The 22,077-nt window shown below is 44.2% G+C and overlaps 1 protein-coding gene across 7 annotated transcripts in view; it reads right to left on the minus strand.

The window, feature by feature from the left end:
* Positions 1-22,077, minus strand: part of ZMYND11 (zinc finger MYND-type containing 11) — a 244,278-nt gene that overhangs the window by 45,504 nt on the left and 176,697 nt on the right. For all 7 annotated transcript variants that reach the window (XM_033931574.1, XM_033931578.1, XM_033931573.1 and 4 more), the window contains 2 exons: positions 16,831-17,103; positions 6,589-6,774 (listed from right to left, as the gene is read on the minus strand). In XM_033931574.1, coding sequence (XP_033787465.1) covers positions 6,589-6,774; positions 16,831-17,103 — 459 coding nt within the window. The remainder of the gene's footprint in view (positions 1-6,588; positions 6,775-16,830; positions 17,104-22,077) is intronic.

Here is a 22,077-nt window from a genome sequence, read left to right on the forward strand (position 1 = left end):
TTTGAAAGCTCTACACTGGTTACCTCTTCAGCAGAGGATTTGTTACAAAGCATTATCAGTCGTTCATCAAATATTGTACTCCTCTGCTCCTACTTGCTTTCAGAACTCGTGGGAAGTTTATCAACCTGCCAGATGTTTGCAATCTGAGGGAGGGATGTCACTATTCAGTGTAAAATAAAATGGGATTTGTTATGCAAAATCTAAAAAGTCCATTTTTTCTATTGCTGGTAAAAATCTCTGGAATTCAATCTCAGGTACAATGAGAGTATGCAAAGATGGTATATCCTTTAAGAAATTATTGAAAACACATTTATTTGTAGAAGCTTTTCTCTAAACTCTGTGGTTATTGTTTGTTTCCTGACATCTAGGTATTAAGAGAAATTTGTTGTATTTTATTATGTTTGTTTGTGTTTTAAGACTGTGTATGTAATGTTTTTATACATCGCTTAGTTTTAAGCGATTCATAAAATTTTTAAATAAATAATCAATTTCATAAAATCTCAAGGCTTAAATCAATGACAATTCTCTGCTTTCTCAAGTGAATTAGAAAACAAATATTCCAGTTTGCCTTACTTTACCGAGGTGCGTTGGCTATCCTGCTCCAAGGTCCTTAAACCAGTGGTTCCCAACCCTGTCCTAGAGGACCACCAGGTCGGGTTTTCAGCGAGAGAAGAGGTGGGGCCGTTGGACGATGGGGATAGGAAGGGAGTGATTAAGGAGGATAAAGAGGTAGCTGAGAGGTTGAACACGTTCTTCTCGTCGGTTTTCACGAGAGAAGACACATCTAATATACCGGACTCAGAGGAGCTCATGAGTGGAGAACAGGCTGAAAAATTGGAACACATAGAGGTAAGTAAGGAGGATGTCCTCAAACAGATAGACAGGTTAAAGTGCGGCAAATCGCCGGGCCCAGACGGGATCCACCCAAGGGTTCTAAAGGAACTAAGACAAGAAATAGCGGGCACAATCCAGCATGTTTGCAACCTATCCTTGAAAACTGGAGAGGTACCAGAGGACTGGAAATTGGCGAATGTCACACCTATCTTCAAGAAGGGATCGAGGGGTGACCCCGGGAACTACAGGCCGGTGAGCCTGACTTCAATTATAGGGAAGATGGTGGAAGCTATGATCAAGGACAGTATTTGCGAGCACATCGAGGGAAATGGCCTACTGAGAACAAGCCAGCATGGATTCTGTAAGGGAAGGTCATGCTTAACGAACCTTCTGTACTTCTTTGAGGGAATAAGCAGTCGGGTGGACAATGGGGAACCTATAGACATCATTTACCTCGATTTTCAAAAGGCTTTCGACAAGGTGCCACATGAAAGGCTGCTTAGGAAGCTGTGGAATCACGGGGTGGGAGGGGATGTGCACAGATGGATCGAGCACTGGTTGTCGGGTAGACTGCAGAGGGTCGGAGTAAAGGGACAATATTCTGACTGGCGGGGAGTCACAAGCGGTGTGCCACAGGGATCGGTGCTGGGGCCGTTACTCTTCAACATATTTATCAATGACCTGGAAAAGGATGCAAAGTGCGAGGTTATAAAATTTGCAGACGATACTAAACTGTGCGGCAGAGTTAGGTCCAGGGAGGAGTGTGAGGACCTACAAAGGGACCTGGACAAACTGGAAGACTGGGCAAACAAATGGCAAATGTGCTTTAACGTGGAAAAATGCAAGGTCATGCATATAGGGAAAAAGAACCCATTGTTCAACTACAAATTGGGGGGGGCATTGTTGGGAGACAGCAGTCTTGAGAGAGACTTGGGTGTGATGGTGGATGAATCACTGAAGCCATCTGCACAGTGCGCAGCAGCCTCGAAAAAAGCCAACAGGATGCTGGGCATCATAAAGAGGGGCATAACAACCAGGACGCGGGAAGTCATCATGCCATTGTATCGAGCGATGGTGCGTCCGCATCTGGAATACTGCGTTCAATATTGGTCGCCGTACCTCAAGAAGGACATGGCGGTACTTGAGAGAGTCCAAAGGAGAGCAACGAAACTGGTAAGAGGGCTGGAACACTGCCCATACGCTGAGAGGTTGGATAGGCTGGGACTCTTCTCTCTGGAAAAAAGGAGGCTCAGGGGAGATATGATAGAGACCTTCAAGATCATGAGGGGCATAGAGAGGGTGGATAGGGACAGATTCTTCAGGCTGAAGGGGACAACAGGTACGAGGGGGCATTCGGAGAAACTGAAGGGAGATAGGTTCAAAACAAATGCAAGGAAGTTTTTTTTCACGCAAAGGGTCGTGGACACTTGGAATGCGCTACCGGAGGAAGTGATCAGGCAGAGTACGGTACAGGGATTCAAACAGGGATTGGACGAATTCCTGAGGGATAAAGGGATCGTGGGATACTGAGGGAGGAGCTGGGATGTAACACAAGTATAGAAAGCTAATAAGTATAGAAACCCAACCAGGTCGTGCATGCGCAAGACCGGAGGGTTAGGACTTCGATGGGAAGATGGGACTTCAATGGGAAGCCAAGGAGGCAGGGGAGCCCCTTCTGGTGATTCAGACAGGTCGTGACCTGTTTGGGCCGCCGCGGGAGCGGACTGCCGGGCAGGATGGACCTATGGTCTGACCCGGCGGAGGCACTGCTTATGTTCTTATGTTCTTATATGCATGAGAGAGATTTGCATATAATGGAAGTGAGAGGCATGCAAATCTGCTCCATGCATATTCATTAGGGCTAGCCTGAAAACCCGATTGGCCTGTTGGTCCTCCAGGACAGGGTTGGGAACCACTGGTTTAAGGACCTTGGAGCAGGATAGCCAACGCATCTCGGTAAAGTAAGGCAAACTGGAATATTCATTTTCTAATTCACTTGAGAAATCAGAGAATTGTCATTGATTTAAGCCTCAAGATTTTATGAAATTGATTATTTATTTAAAAATTTTATGAATTAATTTAAACTAAGCGATGTACAAAAACATTATATACACAGTCTTAAAACACAAACAAACATAATAAAATTCAACAAATTTCTCTTAATACCAAGATATCAGAAAATCAGAAAACAAACAATAACCACAGAGTTCAGAGAAAATCTTCTACAAATAATTGTGTTTTCAATAATTTCTTAAAGGACATACCATCATGCCGCTGTACCGGGCCATGGTACGCCCCCACCTGGAATACTACGTCCAACACTGGTAACCGTACATGAAAAAGAACATAGTACTACTTGAAAGGGTCCAGAGAAGAGCGACAAAAATGGTTAAGGGACTGGAGGAGTTGCCGTACAATGAGAGGCTAGAGAAACTGGGCATCTTCTCCCTTGAAAAGAGGAGATTTGAGGGGACATGATTGAAACATTCAAGATATTGAAGGGAATTGACTTAGTAGAGAAAGAGAGATTGTTTACCCTCTCTAAGATGGAGAGAACGAGAGGGCACTCGCTAAAGTTAAAAGGGGATAGATTCCGTACAAACGTAAGGAAGTTCTTCTTCACCCAGAAATCGGGAACGCTCTTCTAGAGGCTGTTATAGGGGAAAGCACCCTTCAGAGATTAAAGAAAAGGTTAGATAAGTTCCTGCTGGACCGGAACATACGCAGGTAAGGCTAGACTCAAATAGGGCACTGGTCTTTGACCTAAGGGCCGCCAGGTTAGCGGACTGCTGGGCACGATGGACCACTGGTCTGACCCAGCAGCAGCAAATCTTATGTTACCAATGTCTGCAAAGGTCTATGGGAGATCATATCATTCATATCTGATTTTGGGGCATGTCAGTGCAGACAGCCTCAGAAAATTACATCTAAAGCAGGGGTGTCCAACCTGCAGCCAACAAGGAGTTTTGTGCGGCCCAGCTTCTCCCTCCCTTCTGTGCCTCCCTCCGGCGGGTAGTTTTCTGGCCAGCTCCCTTGCTGCAGTTGTCCTTGGGCGGTGTCGGCTCCTTGTGCGTGATCTGCGGCTGTGTCAGAAGCATTCCCTCTGACATCACGTCAGAGGGAAGGCTTCCGAATCAGCCGTGAATTGTGCGCGAGGAGCTAATGGCAATATCCTCAAGCTGCCACTGCTTTCATGCATGCATGAAAGCCAAGGTGGTGGTGGATGGGGAGGGGGGGGCAAGGAGGAGGGAAGGCAGCAGCTCTGCAATATTGGTGAGGCTTGGGGATCCCTACTAGCTACAGCAGGGGAGATGTTCATTTTGAGGAAGCGTAAGCTCAAAGTGGGAGGCCCAAAAAAGCAGTTTACCCTGACTGAACGATCTTCCATGTGCGCCGCTGACAGCTGATGCAGCATCCCCACTCTGGTGAGGCTCACCTCTGAAGAGGCTCACCGTAGCTGTAATAGAAGTGAATGGGAAAACCAAGAGCGTGCATCCCTGCTCATCAGAGTGGGGATGCGGAAGCCTGTGGCTGCTCCCACTGACAGCAGTGCACATGGAGGATCACTCAGTCAAGGTAAACATTACTGCTTTTTTGGGTTCCTCTCCAGTGTCCCTTTAATGAAGATTTATTATTAGATACGTCCATCTTCTATATTAGTGATTGCAAATTTGGGACCTGCTCAGCCTTTTTTTTTTTTGCTCATCGGCTAGTGTTAGTGCGGCCCCAGAAATTTTTTTTCATCCAATGTGGCCCAGGGAAGCCAAATGTTGGATTCTAAAGTATCTGATTAACAGACCTGAGATTCTAAAGATGTGCTAAGGTACTTAGGGCAGGATTCACTAAACCCCAGAAATTTTTTTTCATCCAATGTGGCCCAGGGAAGCCAAATGTTGGATTCTAAAGTATCTGATTAACAGACCTGAGATTCTAAAGATGTGCTAAGGTACTTAGGGCAGGATTCACTAAACCTCCAAACCATGTGCGATCCGTTTCCATTTGCATGCCAGCCAACCAATTCAGTAAAGGCCTGCATTCAAATGGGAATGATCGTTAATACGCCCCCCCCTACCCATGGTCAGAGCAAGCCCTGCTCATGCGCACACCCTGACAGTAGTGACAGGAGAAGCAGCTTCCTGTCACTGCTGTCAGGGCTCAGCCCAGCCCTCTCTTGCCTGCTCCTGGACTCTCCTGCTCTCTGCCACCGTTCCCTGCAGTGCAAACCCGTGGTTTTAAAGCGGGCCTGCACTGCGGGGAACGGCAGCAGAGAGGAGAGTCCGTCGAGCAGGGAAAAGAGATCGGGCACTGGCCCGACACACTGTCCCTGCCCGACACCCTCCGGCCGCCTCACCCACAAACGATCCCCCCTCGTGACCCACAAATAGCAGGAGGGATGACTACTCCCTCCTGCCACCACCCGACGCTGCCTTCCCGCCACCAACTGAGTCACCCCCCTCCCCCAGCCTGGCCCACCCCGACCGGCACACTTCACCACCCTGACCGGCTCACCTCTGGTTGGGCCTGGCCTGACCCGTCCTGACTCGACACCCCCCCATACCTAACAGTTGCCCTGGTGCATCATATGATGCACGGGGAGGAGCCTAAGGCCCTGATTGGCTGAGGCACCACAGGCCCCTCCCAAGGGAGGAGCCATTGTTTCAAACAGTTTACAAATTATAAACAGAAAGATACTGGGACCTACAATAGTTTTTATTTTAAAATAAGATTCTAACTTATAAAAGCCTCCTCTCTGCAACACCCCTCTCTGGAACCTGAAGCCTGGACCAACCCCTCCCCCCTTCCCTCTCTTTTTCCTCTTGTCTCTGTAATGCAGGTAAACTCTCTTTCTCACACACACATATACACACACACAAGCAGTTTCCGAATCCACTTGGCATTTGTAAAGTTTATTTCTATCTCTTTCGATTTATCTGTAACCCAATATTCTTGATGTATCTTTCTAAAGATTGCCTTTCTGTAATATTAAGCCTATTTCTACATAATATATTCTTTATACAATCACTTCTGGCTGTCCTTGTTATTTGATTTCACTTCCCACAGAATCTTCTATGAGGGTATCGAACCCGGGACCAGGTGGAGTGTAAGGCTTTAATAAAAATCATTTGAACATATCACTGGGGCTTTATGCTCCAACATTATCCCTCCAAAACCTTACATTTTGGATGGGGCTCATCCTTACAGCATAGTATTTAGAAACAAATGTAAGGTATTCTTATTCATTAGCATTACAATGTTATGTTTGTTCACGGGCTCTTTGGATTTTAAATGCTTCACTGCCTAGCTTTTTGAGACAGCAACTGCAAAACACGGCTTTATTAATTGAGATTTCTACATTAAGTTGAATTGTTTGGTTTTTGATGGGGTTTTTGGAGTGAATGTATCAATGTATGGCAGTTTATAATTTGCTTTCATATTGTAATTAAAGAAGAAACAATTCCTGTTATTAACTAGTTACACATACCACTTGCAAATATAAAGGTGTGAATCCTGCCTAAATATAAACTGATCTACCATGCCACAAAAAAAAAAAAAAAAGAGAATAAACTCTTAAAACTCATGCTGTCACTTGTACTCTATGTTCCAGGTTGTTTCTTTTCAGGAGACTGGATATAGTCCTTTACATCAATATCCCAAGAAAGAATGCAAGGTATATTAAAAAAAAAGACATTAAATCTAATTTTTGGCATTAAGATATTTCTAGTTGTATCAAACTACAATAACACCTTCACTTACCCACTGTTTCTTCTTTGTCTGAGAAATCAGCTGTTTATGTTGAGCTCCCAACTTCTTAATTTCTTCTACAAACTCTTCTTTACACTTTTCTTTCACTTGCTTGCATTTTCTGTCCATCTCTCCTTGCATGTTGGCCACAGCTTTATTTACAGCTTGCCTCTTTTCTTCCTCCATCTCTGCACGTAGCTGACATATCAGAAACACGTAAGCATCCATTTTAATACTGAAGGTGCAATAATATGCACTGAACTGGCTGTTCTCTTATAGCTTCTTCATTCTCAAAAGACATTCAGAATAAATTTATAGTAAAATACTCTTAACACAAATATTCACAGAAGTAAATATAGTAATCTGGTTGATAGCCTATTTTTGTTATTTAATTTGTTTTTACTTATTGCTAATACATATCTTTTTTTTTATTTTGTAATGACTGTTGAACTTTGCCATGAGGTTTTTATGGAAATGTATGTTAAAACTGTAGTAATATAATAATTTACTCTCTCTCACTTGCTTTGTCTTTCAAAATATTTCTTCATAGTTGATAGGCACAATTAAGCAAAACAATGTTCCTAGAATAAATGTGCTTTTTGTGAAACACCACGACAAAATGTGGCAAGTGGATCATTGAAATTAAAGCCTAGAATACTAAGGGCCTGTTTTACAAAGCCGCACAGCAACAGCCCCGAAGCCTTTTAAATCTCTATGGGATTCGGGGCCATTACCGCGCTGCAGCCGCTAGCGCAGCTTTGTGAAACAGGCCCTAAAGCTGCTGCTTGCAAGTTTGAGGTTTATATTACCAGAGACCAGTTGCTTTCCTGTAGAAGTGTTCCCCAAGGGCAGCAGAATGTAGTCCTCATTAAGCGATGAGGCTGGCACAGTTAAAAACTAACTAGTTCTTGAAGTTTAAAGAGCTTGTCAACATGGTTATCTACGAACTTGTGAAACTTCTTGTGTGGAGCCATTTCAGTTCCATATTAAGCTAAAATGGCAAGGCAAATGTAGAAGCCAAATCCTAGTGAAGTTGGAATACTTAAATTCTGCTATCATTGGAGTACACCTATTATAGGTAACTAAATCTTCTTTCTCTGAGGGCAAGCAAGATATATAGTCCTCATAGATGGAAATCTCTTAATACGAGTATAAACTGCCTTTAACAGATGGGAAAAATAAAAGCAGTTTGAAATGAAATATGAACAGCCCTAGGAAAGCTGGAGTTGGATTCCATGCCTCAAAATATTCCTCAAGACAGGATTATCTAATCCATTTTAGGGTCTGAAATCCCTCTTCAAAAAAAAAAAAAAAAAATGAATGTGAAGATGGGAGCAGAAATCTACACTGCAGTTTTGCAGATCTCCTTCATGAAAGTCAACCTCAGGTGGGCCACCAATGTAATGTAATGTAATTTATTTCTTATATACCGCTACATCCGTTAGGTTCTAAGCGGTTTGAAGAAAATATACATTAAGATTATAAATGAGAAGTAAGAAGGTACTTAAAAAATTCCCTTACTGTCCCGAAGGCTCACAATCTAACTAAAGTACCTGGAAATTAATAAAGAAGAGAAAATAAAGATGGTTGAAAAAAGAAAAATTCTATGTGAATTTATAGGATGGAAATTAAACTGACAGTGAAGAACTGTATGAAAAATACATATGGAATGCAGTTAGAGAGGGTAGGTTACAATCTATTTATGGTATTTGTTTAATTGGAAGGTGTTAAGGTGGGTAATTTGGGGGAAGGTTATCTGAAGGTAGGTGAATCTTCTGGAGGTAAAAGAGGAGGGGTTAAGATGGTGCAATGGTTCCAATATTATGAGCCTTGACATGCCTTGCTAGGGTGATGTCTGCCTGGGTATTAAGTGAAGGAAATGCAATATCTAGCCAGCTGGACAGCATGCACTTGACTATGACAATCTTTGGGATCAAAAGAAAGAAAAACTGCATGGGCTTTCTAAAGGCTTTTTAATCCACTCCAGACAGGTGTGTAGAGAGTGACACAGGGACAAAGTTTCACCCATCCCATTCCCACAAGCTCTGTCCCTGTGAACTGTCTGATTCCATCTGCACAAGTTTTGAATTATTACTGTATCATTTTATTAAAGTATAAAAATAAACAATACACTCTACAATTGTCATTTTATAAATCACAAATAATGAGAATCAACAAAACTTGTTTCCTTCACAAATATCCCCTTCACTACTGAGACAACTGACAACCTAAATTACTAAAGAAGGCTACTTAGAAAAATCACATTAACAGAATATCTCAGTCACATACAGAGGACACAAATGCCAAATCCATATTAGCTGATCAAAAATGCTAAATATAAATTAAACCAAAATCCCAAAAAGCCACAACTTGCATGTAGTACAATACTAAAGAAATACAAATAGACATTTCTTCCTATACTGTACAAAACATAAAATTTCCATGTGGCAGGGATAGTGTTAGGGGAGCACAACTAGTGCAACTGTCCCCTGACCAGAGAGAGTCCTAAGCCTGCCAGAAGCTGAAGAAGGCACAGCTTGGTAATGGGCGTTGTGGTTTCCAGCTATGTCTAACATCAGCTCTGCCAGGATACACATTTCAAATCTGATATATTTTAATTACAAAATAGAAAATTATAAAATCATTTTTTCTACCCTTTGTTGTCTGGTCATTTTATTTTTCAAATCATGTTGCTCTCAGGCTCTGGTTTCTGTTTCCTTCTGTCTTCTCTTAACTCGCTTGCCATGCCTATTTGACATTTCCTCTTTCTTCATGCTCACTATCCATCTTCCATTTCTGTGTATGTATTTTTCCCCAGGTTCAGCATCTGTCTCTCCTATATTTTCCTTTCCAGTATCTCCCTGCCTTCATCATCACCACCATTCTATATTTCTATCCTCTACCCGTGTCCACCATCACTCTTCTGTGTCCCTATACACTCCCAAGTCCAACACTATCCTTCTGCATTCCTATTCTTTCCCACATCTAACCATCTTCCCTTTGTGTCCATATACTCTCTCATGTCTTGCACTGCATCTCTGTGTCCATGCAGTGTTCCCATGTGCCCTTGGAGATAGTTACCCTCAGCCCTTTGGGAGTATTCCCCTGACAGAAGCAGGTGCTCAACCTATGAGGGTTGAGCTGAGGGGGAGGGTATGTGAGGGGTACACCCTCATGGATACTGCAGTTACCTACTGTACAGCAGGGGGTCCTAGTTCACTGAGTGGAAGAGTAATGAGCCACCTTAGTGTAGGTGAAACAATTCTGCTGAGTCAAGGGAGTGGGAGACAAGGAGGCTTTCATATGCCCTAGTGTTCAGAGTGGCCCTGAGGCAAGAGGTCTGCAGAAGAAATCTTCCCTAGCTGTAGATTGAGGAGAAGCAGAGTAATTGTGAGAAAGACTGGCAAGGGGAGATGCCTGTTACTTATTTGAAGACCTTGATGTTAAATGTGAAAGGCTGAAGGCAAGCCTGTGTATGAATATGGATAATCCCTAGCTGTGGGTTGAGGAGAAGGCCAAGGAAGCAGTGAAGTGGTGAGAAAGACTGTCAAGATGAGAAAGTTGCTCTCTGCTAAGCTAATGTAAGCCAATTTCTTATGCTGAACATATGTGGACTTGCTCTGGGCCCAGACTGCGATACCTGGCTAGAGAAAGATTACTGGAACCTGTGTTTGGGGTGTGGCAGCCATTGGCCACTAACAGTATCTTGGGCTCTGTAAACCATAGCCCCATTATACCTTTGACCTAAGAGACATTTCTTTTGCTGGGCTATGTCTGTCCAGATGATGCTAAATGCTGCAAAAACAAAACTTTTATGGCTAGGCCCAAAATTGGACTGTCTTTCTCCAACTGTAACTTTGGATTACGGGGTCTCCCTGCAGATCGAGTTCTCTTCCAAGATATTGGGAGTTCTCATAGACTCTTCTTTTACCTTTAAGGATCAAATAAACTCTCTTGGCAAGAAGTGCTTTTTCAGCCTTCAAATGTTGAGAAAGGTCAGAAACCTTTTCCACCAACAACACTTCTCTGTTCTGGTCCAATCTATCATATTATCCCGGCTAGATTACTGTAACGCTATCTATCTCGGCATAACAAAGACCTGCCTTCAAAGACTCCAACTGATACAAATTACCGCTGCAAAATTAATTTTTGGAAAAAGTAAATTTGACCATGTGTCTCCTTTGCTTTTAAACCTTCATTGGCTTCCGGTCTATCTCAGGATTCACTTTAAATGTGCATGTATTACTTTTAAAATTTGTTATGGTATCTTCATCCCTCTTGTCCCTTTATTATGGAATGCTTATAGATTCTCCTATGCAAGAAGCACCCAACAATTCAAACTCTCCCTTCCTTCAGTGAAAGGAATCAAAGGAGTCAAGAATTTCAGTCAATCCTTGTTTTTCCAATTTTCTCAACTATGGAACGAACTTCCTTGTATTTTAAGGGGTCCTGGTCCTTTTCAACTTTTCGTAAATCTTTAAAAACTATTTTATTTGCTAAACACTTTGGAAACTAGTCATATTAATATTTTCTGATTGTTACTTTAAGTATTTTTTAAGTTACTGTTAACTGAGTCGAGCTCCTTTCTGGCTATAGACCCAGTATATAAAGCTAAGTTTTAGTTTAGTTTAAGTAACAGGGATACGTCTTCTACTCTTCTCCTCCCAGAACGAGAATGTCCTCTTCCCTCTCTTCTCACAAAGTCTTTCTTGTTTAGTTTGTTTACACCACAGCACTGGTGTGGTGTTGAAGAAGGCAAAGGGGGTGGGAGGTGGGGGTGTGTGAAGAGGCAACAAAATAAACCTGCCAGGACGTTTGGAAATCCCCCCCAAAAACAAACAAACCACCATCCAATTGGGCAGGAAAAGTGAACTGAATCAAAAAATCAATTCAACAGGACAGATCAAATCAAAAAATTTTCCCTGAATCAGGTAGCACTAGTGGAGACACACCAGGCCAGTTTAAACACATTTAGGGCTCCTTATACTAAGCTGCGATAGCGTTTTTAGCGCATGCAGGATTTTAGCACGTGCTAAACCCATGCTACGGGGCTAGAACTAACGCTAGCTCAATGTTGGCGTTAAGGTCTAGAATGTGGGGCAATTCAGCGCACGCTAAAACCACTATCGCAGCTTAGTAAAAGGAGCCCTTACTGTCTAAACACTTTGGAGGTAATTTTATAAAACTTTGTTGTGTTTGTAAAATGCTGTTTTACATGCACAAATGAAATTTTATAAAATTAAAAGCATTAATGGTACAAATAGGAATATACTTGTGAACTACTTTAGAGGAAGATTTTGGGCAGAGCATAGGTGGAGTTGAGATGTACATCCATACATTTGCAAATACTTTTCTTTCTTTCTCTTATAACACAGTCAAAGAACATACTTGAATGATGAAAAAAATATCACTCATTATAGGAAAAGAAAATACAATAAACCATGAGCCTAAATAACGGTTTTGATTCTTCTCTCTAAGCCTTCAAGGACTGCTGAGAGGTCAGGACACTAGAATACAGTAGTAATAATAGTAGTAGTCTTCTTGAGTCAATTGAAGTGAACAAGCAGCATGGACTGGACTTCAAGGCTCCTGCCCCCTCCCATGGAATCAAAGATGAGTAGCTCTCTGTATATTATGCTAACATGCCATGCTCCCAAACTTGTATTCCAATGATGGCCAATGCCTGTGCTTCTTAGCCTTTGCTGAATGTGTGGCAACAGAGTCTCTTGATGCTGGTCCAAAGAATCAGAATCCTTTAATTGTTTTAGGTGGGGCAATAGACTGTTTCGACAAATGCTTCATTTCATGGGTGATCAACATCCTCTTGAAGTAGATGCATTCCCTGTGACCAGTGCTCATATGCCTAGATTGGACCTTCCTCAAACTAAAGAATTCTTTTACAATTTACATCTACAAATTCCTTGAGATGATATAAACTGGCACCATGAAACTTTGAGGTATTGTTCTTGGACCACAAGGCATACTAGGTATCAGTTATGTATATCAGTCGTGCCACACTGCAGAGAACTCCTTTCCTCTGTAACACCAATTAAAAAATGGCTGGGGCACTAATGGAAATCAAACTGCTTGATGCTTAAAAAAATACAACTGTTACCACTTGACGCAAGTTGAGGCCATACAGAAAACTCAAAGAATCTTTAAAATGCCCAAAACCTATTAGGGAGACTAAAGGGGTAGGGGAGAGTATTACTGAAGTGACCTGACAATGAATTATGCAAACAATGTAACTACTCACTGAAAAAACAAGACTGTGGATTCAACATGTCTGAAGAGCTCTGTGGAGAAAAAAAAATAATTGAGGTGGCCCCATGTGACAATGCCCAACACAAGATGTCCTGCACATGCACAGAGCACCATGCTGGAAAGATCTGTAAAATTCAGAGCTAGAAACTCTTTTCACCATGCTGTCTTCTCTTGAATAACATCACACTTATGAGAATGATGTATCCTGCTTGTCCTCTGAGAATTCTACTGAACCACCAGATTCACAGTTCCACATGGATATATCTTCATACGATAAAATTAAGTTGAGGCAGTCTCTTAGTTTTCTTTCAGGCTCTACTTGTGCAATACTGGTAAGGGGATTTAGTCTTCATGTAAAATGCCTTTATGTATGACCACATATCTTTTGTTTTAAGATGCTTTTACTTTCAAAATAGCAAAGTTACTCACCTCTAGTAGGTGTTCTCTGAGGATACCAGGATTAATATCTCACTGATGGCTGATGTCATTTGATAGTGATGCATAGGAATCAATCTCCAGCAACTTCTGGAAGCCTTTGAGAGTGGTGCATTGCATACATGCCTACCTTCCCACCCACTGCTGTCACACAAGACCAGTCTAATACTATAGCTGACAGAATATAACTCCTAGGTGAGGTAGGCAGGGCAGTGTGGATATTCATCCTGTTATCATTTGGGAAGACCTCCTACAGGCAAGGAACTTTACTTTTTCCAAGAACAAGCAGGATGTTATCTCCACACACACAGGAATCCCTAGCTCGCTACCAGACTGAAATAAAAATGGGGAAAAGAAAGGTCTGCAACAAGAAAGGTGTAACAAAGAAACATTATTAAAAGGTTTCTTTTTATGGACAGCCTAGAATAGAAACAAAAGGATCTAGGAGTTGGATTCTAAACCCTGAATAAATTCTGAAGGACTCTCTGGCCAAGCCAGCTGTCACATTGATAGTAGTGAGATGTGAACGGGGCATGATAACCATATTGCAGCCCTGCAAATCTTCTCTATGGAGACTGATCTCAGGTGGATCACTGATGCAGCCATGGCTCTAATGTTGTGAGATGTGGCATGACCCACCAGATTCAGCCTAGCCTGGGTGAAAGTGAAGGAGATACAGTAGAGTCCGCAAGCCAACTGAAAAATACACATTTACCAAAAGCTGCCCTTTTCCTTTTGGGGTCAAAAGAAACAAAAAGCTGGGTGGACTGTCTATGGTCTTTAGTTTGTTCCAGATAGAAGGCCAAGGCTTGTCTGCAGTCCAGATTATGTCGTGTGCTTTCACCTAGATGGCCATGTGGCCTTGGGAAAAATGCTGGCAGAACAACTGATTAAGAGGGCATTCTGACACTATCTTAGGAAGGAACTTAGGATATGTATACATAATTACTCTGTTGTGATGAAACCTAGTGTAAAGTAGATTCTTTGGGACTGATGCCTCTGATCCTGAAGTTGATGAAGTAGGCTTCTTGGTGTCAAAAATCTGTTCACGCTGTCTTTCATGACTTCTAATACTCCTCCTTGACGTCTGCAGACAGTTTACCAGCAAGAGTATTATGGCTGGGTCCCTTGCACAGCAAGCACCAGTTACGGGTGTCTCTGTGGGACATGGTCCTTCTGTACCAGAAGTGTTACATTAATCAGGTTTTCTATTCTACCTTTACCTATTCAATTCAAGGTCAGATTACATTAAAAGAGGTTGGGTCAGTTACCCAGGAAGCTATTTTAACACAGATATTCAATAGAGTTGCTAGTGCAGGTAGATCAGTACAGTTACTAATATAGTTAGATCATAGTTTCAAGTTCAAGTATGTCATCATTGGCTTACTGTTATGTGAGAAATGAAAATACTAATATTTTCTAATGGTGTTAATTGTTGCAGAAAAACACAAAGGGGTGAACACTTAAAGGGTATAACATTTGCATAAAATACATCTAATCAGGTGTGGTCAAATAACTACAGAGAAACTATAAAGATATTACTAAAACATATAATTTTAATAAGGCAGGGGGTCATATAATTAGTACCCTAAAGAGGTAAAATTATAAAGAATATATTAAAGTGGTAATGAAAAACTAAATGACATATTGGTAAAATTCCAGTAGTTTGTGTGTACATACAAGTAACAAGCATTTGATGACTCAAAAGGTGCGAGGAGGAGCATTCCTGGGACACTGAACATAGAAACAGGGACGAAGTGTGAGATAATAAAATTTGCAGACGACACCAAACTATTTAGGGGAGCTCGGACTAAAGAGGACTGTGAGGAACTGCAAAGAGACTTGAACAAACTAGGGGAATGGGCGACAAAATGGCAAATGAAGTTCAACTTTGAGAAATGTAAAGTATTGCATATGGAAAGCAGAAACCCGAGGTACAACTATACGATGGGAGGGATGTTACTGAATGAGAGTACCCAAGAGAGGGACTTGGGGGTAATGGTGGACACGTCAATGAAGCCGACGGCACAGTGCGCAGCGGCCGCTAAGAGAGCGAATAGAATGCTAGGTATAATCATGAAGAGTATTACAACCAGGACGAAAGAAGTTATTCTGCCGCTGTATCGGGCGATGGTGCACCCACACTTGGAATACTGTGTCCAGTTTTGGTCGCCGTACCTTAAGAAGGATATGGCATTACTCGAGAGGGTTCAGAGAAGAGCGACATGTCTGATAAAAGGGATGGAAAACCTTTCATACGCTGTGAGATTGGAGAAACTGGGTCTCTTTTCCCTGGAGAAGAGGAGACTTAGAGGGGATATGATAGAGACTTATAAGATCATGAGGGGCATAGAGAGAGTAGAAAGGGACAGATTCTTCAAACTTTCAAAAAATAAAAGAACAAGAAGGCATTCGGAAAAGTTGAAAGGAGACAGATTCAATACAAATGCCAAGAAGTTCTTCTTTACCCAACGTGTGGTGGACACCTGGAATGCACTTTCAAAGGACGTTATAAGGCAGAGTACGGTACTGGGATTTAAGAAAGGATTAGACAATTTCCTGCTGGTAAAGGGAATAGAAGGGTATAAATAGAGGATTACTGCTCAGGTCCTGGACCTGTTGGGCCGCCGCGTAAGCAGACTGCTGGGCAAGATGGAACTCAGGCCTGACCCAGCAGAGGCATTGCTTATGTTCTTATGTTAAGCGAACATTGTATCAGAGGTGTCAGCAGAATTAACCATAAGGACTATTGTTTAAAAAGATGGTGTAAGCATGTCAAGTGAAGGACAAGCATGTGAAAGCAAGGGAACAATGCCCAAATATGGGCAATGTAAATATGGTCAAGGGTCTTAAGAATAAGGGGAATGAGAGAAAGTAATTAGGGGTGGAGTGACAGGAAGTAGGTGTGAAGGATTTGAGAGTTTGTGAACTGTACTGCTCTAGCCAATGAGCAGACAGGTAGGAGGGGCTAACTAAAGACTGTACATACTATACTGTATATTCAATGAATGTACTATGCCAGGTGTGTCCATCTTGCAAATTTCTGTGCAGAGGGCACCCTTTTGGGGCCCAAAAAGTACATAAATTTTAATTGCATTACTTTACTTAAGTCTCTCAGTCCTATTCATCTTGTGGGCAGCACTTTTCTCACACTTATATCTCAGGAGTCACATTAAACAGTCTAGAAATGTACTTTTATAATTACCATTTCAGTTACTTCAAGGTTGGCTCTCTGACTTGGTATAAAAATGCTTTTAAAAGTTTTCTGAATCTGAGATAGTTGTCACAAGATCATCTTTTAAAACCATTAGGAATCTTAATGGAAATATGGGAAATCAAATGACTATTTTGAAAAGAATTTTGAAAAAAGTAATCGACTTGAAAGCTAGTTGCTGGAGAGTGATTCCTGCACAAGCTCTGTCAGATGACATTGCCCATCAATCTGGAGATACCATCCTGCTTGTCCTCAGGGAAGACGTTATCCTCCCACAAGACATCTACATTAAAGTGTTGTTTTAAATACAATATAAACATCAACCAAACTGAGTCTCTTACCTTCTCTATTGCTTCTCGTACAACTCTTTCAGTCTCTCTCTTATTATCTGCTTTCATTCTCTCTTTAAAATCATTAAAGATTTTTGTGTATTTGTCATGGCACATGTTCTGACACACTCCCTCATTACTTGTCTGGGTGCTCCGGTGCTGCATCCTTGGTGAGGAGGTGCCTTGTTTCTTGGTCTGTGTTGCGACTGAAACTTTTTCAATAGGAGGTGGTAGAGTAGGAATTTCCTGGCTTGAGCTTACAGTTTCAGTTTCAGGCTCTGCTTCCTAAAAGTAAACAAAAAGTTTGACAAATAATAAACCAATTTAGCATGTTATGGCAAACTGTGCCGGACAATTTACCAAATGTGAGGATTTTTTTCTTCTGGCTATGTTCCACCGAGAGGTCTGTATTATTTTATTAAGCTAATTAGTGTGTAAGCCCATTACATTAACGGGTGCTAGAGTAGATGTCTGTATGTATTTTTTTTTTCTTTGTCTCTCTTCTTGGACGCTGCCTATCTGTCTGTATTTTTTCTGTCTGTGTCTCTCCCTATGTCCTTAGTGCCCTCAGTGCCCCTTTCTATGTCCTTAGTGTCCCTAGTGCCTCCTTCCCATGTCCTTAGTACCTCTTCCTACGTCCTTATTGCCCCCAGTGCCTCCTTCCCGTGTCCTTAGTGCCCCCAGTGCCTCCTTGCTGTGTCCTTAGTGCCCCCAGTGCCTCTGTCCTGCTTAGTGCCCCCAGTGCCTCCTTCCCATGTCCTTAATGCCCCCAGTGCCTCCTTCCCGTGTCCTTAGTGACTCCAGTGCCTCCTTCCTATGTCCTTAGTGCCCCCAGTGCCTCCTTCCCATGTCCTTAGTGCCCCAGTGCCTCTGTTCTGCTTAGTGCTCCGTGCCTCCTTCCTATGTCCCCATCATTATCTTCCAGACTTTGTCTCACCCCCATCCCCCGATGCCAGCCTGCCTGCCTGCCTGCCTCCCATTCCCCTGAGCAGCATATTTCCATTTAACCCCCTCTCCCCCCTGGCGCTGACCCTACCCGGCACACCCAAAACCCCCGTTGACCCTCTCAGCCGACCCTCCCATCGCTAGACGGCCGACAAACCTCCCGGCTCCAGCAGCGTCCGAGGCACAGTAAACACGCTGCTTCGCGGCATTCTACTGCCCTAATTTCCTCTGCCGCATCTCTGATGATGTCATCAGGGACGCGGCAGAGTAAATCAGGCCAGTAGAAGGACGCGAAGCAGCGTGTTTATTGTGCCTCAGACGCTGCTGGAGCCGGGAGGTTTGTGTTCGTCTCGCGGTGGGAGGTTTGGCTGGGAGGGTCAACGGGAGTTTCAGGTGTGCTGGGTAGGGTCGGCGTCGGGGAGGGGGGTGTCGCGGCGTGTTACCTGCCGCCGGTCGTTAGACTAGAACCCTAAGCGCGCATGCGTACTCTTACCTGCCATGGACATACAGATCAGGGAACACGCAGGTAAGAGTGCACATGCGCGCTTAGCGTTTTATTATACACTTCCCCCTCTGAATCCGTGGTTTCAGCATCCGCATTCAGTTATTCACGGTTTTAAACCCCAAAACCCATTTAAATTTTTCGGGCTATTTTAAGCTCTGTAAGCCCCCCCCCTCCTTAAACCTTACCTGGTGGTCTAGCGGGTTTTCGGGGTAGGAGCGATTTTCCCACGTTCCTGCCCCGTGCAGATCGCTCACAGGAAATGGCTCGAGAGACTACGGGAGCTCAAGGCAGCCATTTCCTGTGAGCGATCTGCACCAGGCAGGAGTGTGGGAAGATAGCTCCTGCCCCGAAAACCTGCTAGACCACCAGGTAAGGCTTAAGGGGGGGCTTACAGGGCTTAAAATAGCTGGGGGAAGCGGGGTTTGGGGCAGAACTGGCCTGAATATTATTCACGGTTTTTTAATATTCGCGGGCCGGCTCTTCCCCTAACCCCCATGGATAAGGAGGGAGAAGTGTAGTAGATACTAGGAAACTGTTCCCTGGTCCAGAAAAATCACCCTTCACAACCAATATCACCCCAAATATGATAAAGAAAACCAGAAATGTAACTTTGAATAATTAAACAAGTTTATTGAAAGAATTAAATTACAAAAAGAAAAGGACTTAATACAGCTGGGAGAGAGAAGCCAAAGGGGGGAAAAAAGCAGATAAGAGCAGGAGAGAGAAGCAGAGGCAGGAGACCAAGAGGGGAATCGGTGAGTTAGCTCCACCCCCCGACGTCCACCACCGAAGCTCCGCCTTAAAAGTGGAGGGGCCAACAGAGCAGAGTTGATCTGAGCAGGAGAGAGGAGAATAAAAAGCTACAGAGAGAGGCAGAGGGAGAGAGAAACCAAAGGGGGAAAAAGCAGATAAGAGCAGTAGAGAGAAGAGGCAGGAGACCAAGAGGGGAATTGGTGAGAGTTAGCTCCACCCACCCCCCGACATCCACCACCGAAGCTCCGCCTTTAAAGGGGAGGGGCCAATGGAGCAGAGTTGATCTGACTCTGAGCAGGAGAAAAGTAGCTACAGAAAGAGGCAGAGAGAACAAAAGGGGGAAAAAAAGCAGATAAAAGAGCAGGCGCAACCACTGCAGACCCAGAAAGCATCCGCAGCAGACCGGCAGGCAGACAGCAATGGAAGCAGCAGACGGAAGCAAGATGTTGAGCTACCCAGTTTTCTGCATCGTCTGCCATATGTACGACTACCTTCCCTCTGGGAGGTGGTCTTACGTATGCGCCCGATGCGGAGAACTGGAGAGCTTGAAGAGACAAGTCAGGCTCTTGGAGGGCAGAATATTGGAACTGGAGGCACTTCAAGCAGGGGAGGAGGGAGACAGAGATGCAGAGAACGTCCAGACAGAGGAAGCAGAGAACAAAGACAGAAGACACCATCGAGGAAGAAGTCCAAGAGCTGGAGAAGTTCATAGAGGAGGCATACAAAGAGGCCGTGGAAAATCACCAGCAACAGTGGAACTGCCGAAAGACACCTACAGAGTGTGGACCACCCGACAGACCAGGAAGGAAAGCAATGTTACTTACCGTAACAGTTGTTATCCAGGGACAGCAGGCAGCTATTCTCACTAGGGGGTGATGTCATCAGACAGAGCCCCGGTACGGACGTCTCACAAGCACGTGTTGCTTGTAGAAACTTAAAAGTTTCTAGATGCCCGCACCGCGCATGCGCCGGTGCCTTCCCGCCCGGAGGTCCGGGCGTGTCTCCTCAGTTCAGGTAGCTAGCCTGAGAAGCCAACCCAGGGGAGGTGGGTGGGACGTGAGAATAGCTGCCTGCTGTCCCTGGATAACAACTGTTACGGTAAGTAACATTGCTTTATCCCAGGACAAGCAGGCAGGTATTCTCACTAGTGGGTGACCTCCAAGCTAACCTCAGCGGGATGGAGGGGGAGTTGGCGACTTAAGAGAATAAATTTTTCAATACTGTTTGGCCAAACTGTCCATCCCGTCTGGAGAGAGTATCCAGACAATAATGTGAGGTGAATGTGTGAACCGAGGACCAGGTGGCAGCCTTACAAATTTCCTCGATTGGTGTTGATCTGAGGAATGCTACTGAGGCTGCCATTGCTCTGACCTTATGGGCTGTGACCTTACAAGGAAGTGATAATCCAGCCTGGGCATAGCAGAAAGAGATACAAGCCGCCATCCAATTAGAGATGGTGCGCTTTGATACGGGTCTTCCCAACTTATTAGGGTCGAAGGAGACAAAAAGTTGAGGAGTGGTTCTGTGTGGCTTGGTGCGATCCAGGTAGAAAGCCAGCGCACGTTTACAGTCTAGAGTGTGAAGGGCCGATTCTCCGTGGTGAGAATGGGGCTTAGGGAAGAATACTGGAAGTACAATGGATTGGTTGAGATGAAATTCTGAGACCACCTTAGGCAGGAATTTCGGGTGAGTGCGGAGGACCACCTTGTCATGATGGAATACTGTGAATGGTGGATCCGCCATCAGTGCCTGGAGTTCGCTGACTCTGCGAGCGGACGTAAGGGCTACCAGGAAAAGCACTTTCCAGGTGAGATACTTAAGAGGGGCCCTGTTGAGTGGTTCAAACGGGGGCTTCATGAGACGGGAAAGGACTACATTGAGGTCCCAAACTACTGGGGGTGGTTTGAGAGGAGGGTTAACATGGAAGAGTCCTTTCATAAATCTGGCGACCACCGGATGGGCCGAGAGGGGTTTCCCTTGTAGGGGCTGGTGGAACGCCGCAATAGCGCTCAGGTGGACTCGTATGGATGTAGACTTGAGCCCGGATTGAGATAGGTGTAGGAGATAGTCCAGCACGGAGGATAAGGAAGCTCGCTGAGGTTCCTTTGATTTAGAAACACACCATGAGGAGAATCTAGTCCATTTCTGGGAGTAGCATTGTCGAGTGGCGGGCTTCCTGGAAGCTTCCAAGACCTCCCTCACTTCTTGAGAGAAGTGGTGAGGGGTTACGTTGAGAGGAACCAAGCTGTCAGGTGGAGAGACTGCAGGTTGGGATGAAGCAGTGATCCTTGATGTTGAGTAAGTAGTGAAGGAAACACTGGAAGTGGTACTGGTTCCCTGCTGCTGAGTTGAAGTAGGAGGGAGAACCAAGGTTGTCTGGGCCACCGAGGGGCTATTAGGATCATGGTGGCCTGTTCGAGTTTCAGCTTGACCAGAGTCTTCTGGATCAGCGGGAATGGTGGGAACGCATATAGAAATCGTTTCCCCCAGTTCAGTAGAAAAGCATCTGCCTCGAGGCGATGAGGGGTGTAGATCCTGGAGCAAAACTGAGGCAGTTTGGAGTTGTGGGGAGCCGCAAAGAGGTCTATCTGAGGCGTCCCCCATTGTGTGAAGATTTGATGAAGGGGGCTGGAATGGAGAGTCCATTCGTGCGGTTGTAGTAGACGACTCAGTTTGTCTGCTAAGACGTTGTTCTCCCCCTGAATGTAGACTGCTCTGAGGAAGGCGTTGTGGCGCACTGCCCAGTCCCAGACTCGTAGAGCTTCCTGGCAAAGGAGGGCCGAGCCCGTGCCTCCTTGCTTGTTGATATAATACATGGCGGCCTGATTGTCTGTGCGAATGAGGATTACCATGTCGTGAAGTAGGTGTTGGAAAGCTTGGAGCGCATTGAAGATGGCTCTGAGTTCCAGTAGATTGATTTGGTGTAGTCTTTCCGCACTGGTCCAGAATCCTTGGGTGCGGAGACCATCCAGGTGGGCCCCCCATGCATAATTCGACGAATCGGTTGTGAGAACTTTCTGATGGGGGGGAGAGTGCATCAGCAAACCTCTGGATAG

The sequence above is a fragment of the Geotrypetes seraphini genome, chromosome 2 (assembly GCF_902459505.1).
Source record: "Geotrypetes seraphini chromosome 2, aGeoSer1.1, whole genome shotgun sequence".
NCBI classification, from domain to species: Eukaryota; Metazoa; Chordata; class Amphibia; order Gymnophiona; family Dermophiidae; genus Geotrypetes; species Geotrypetes seraphini.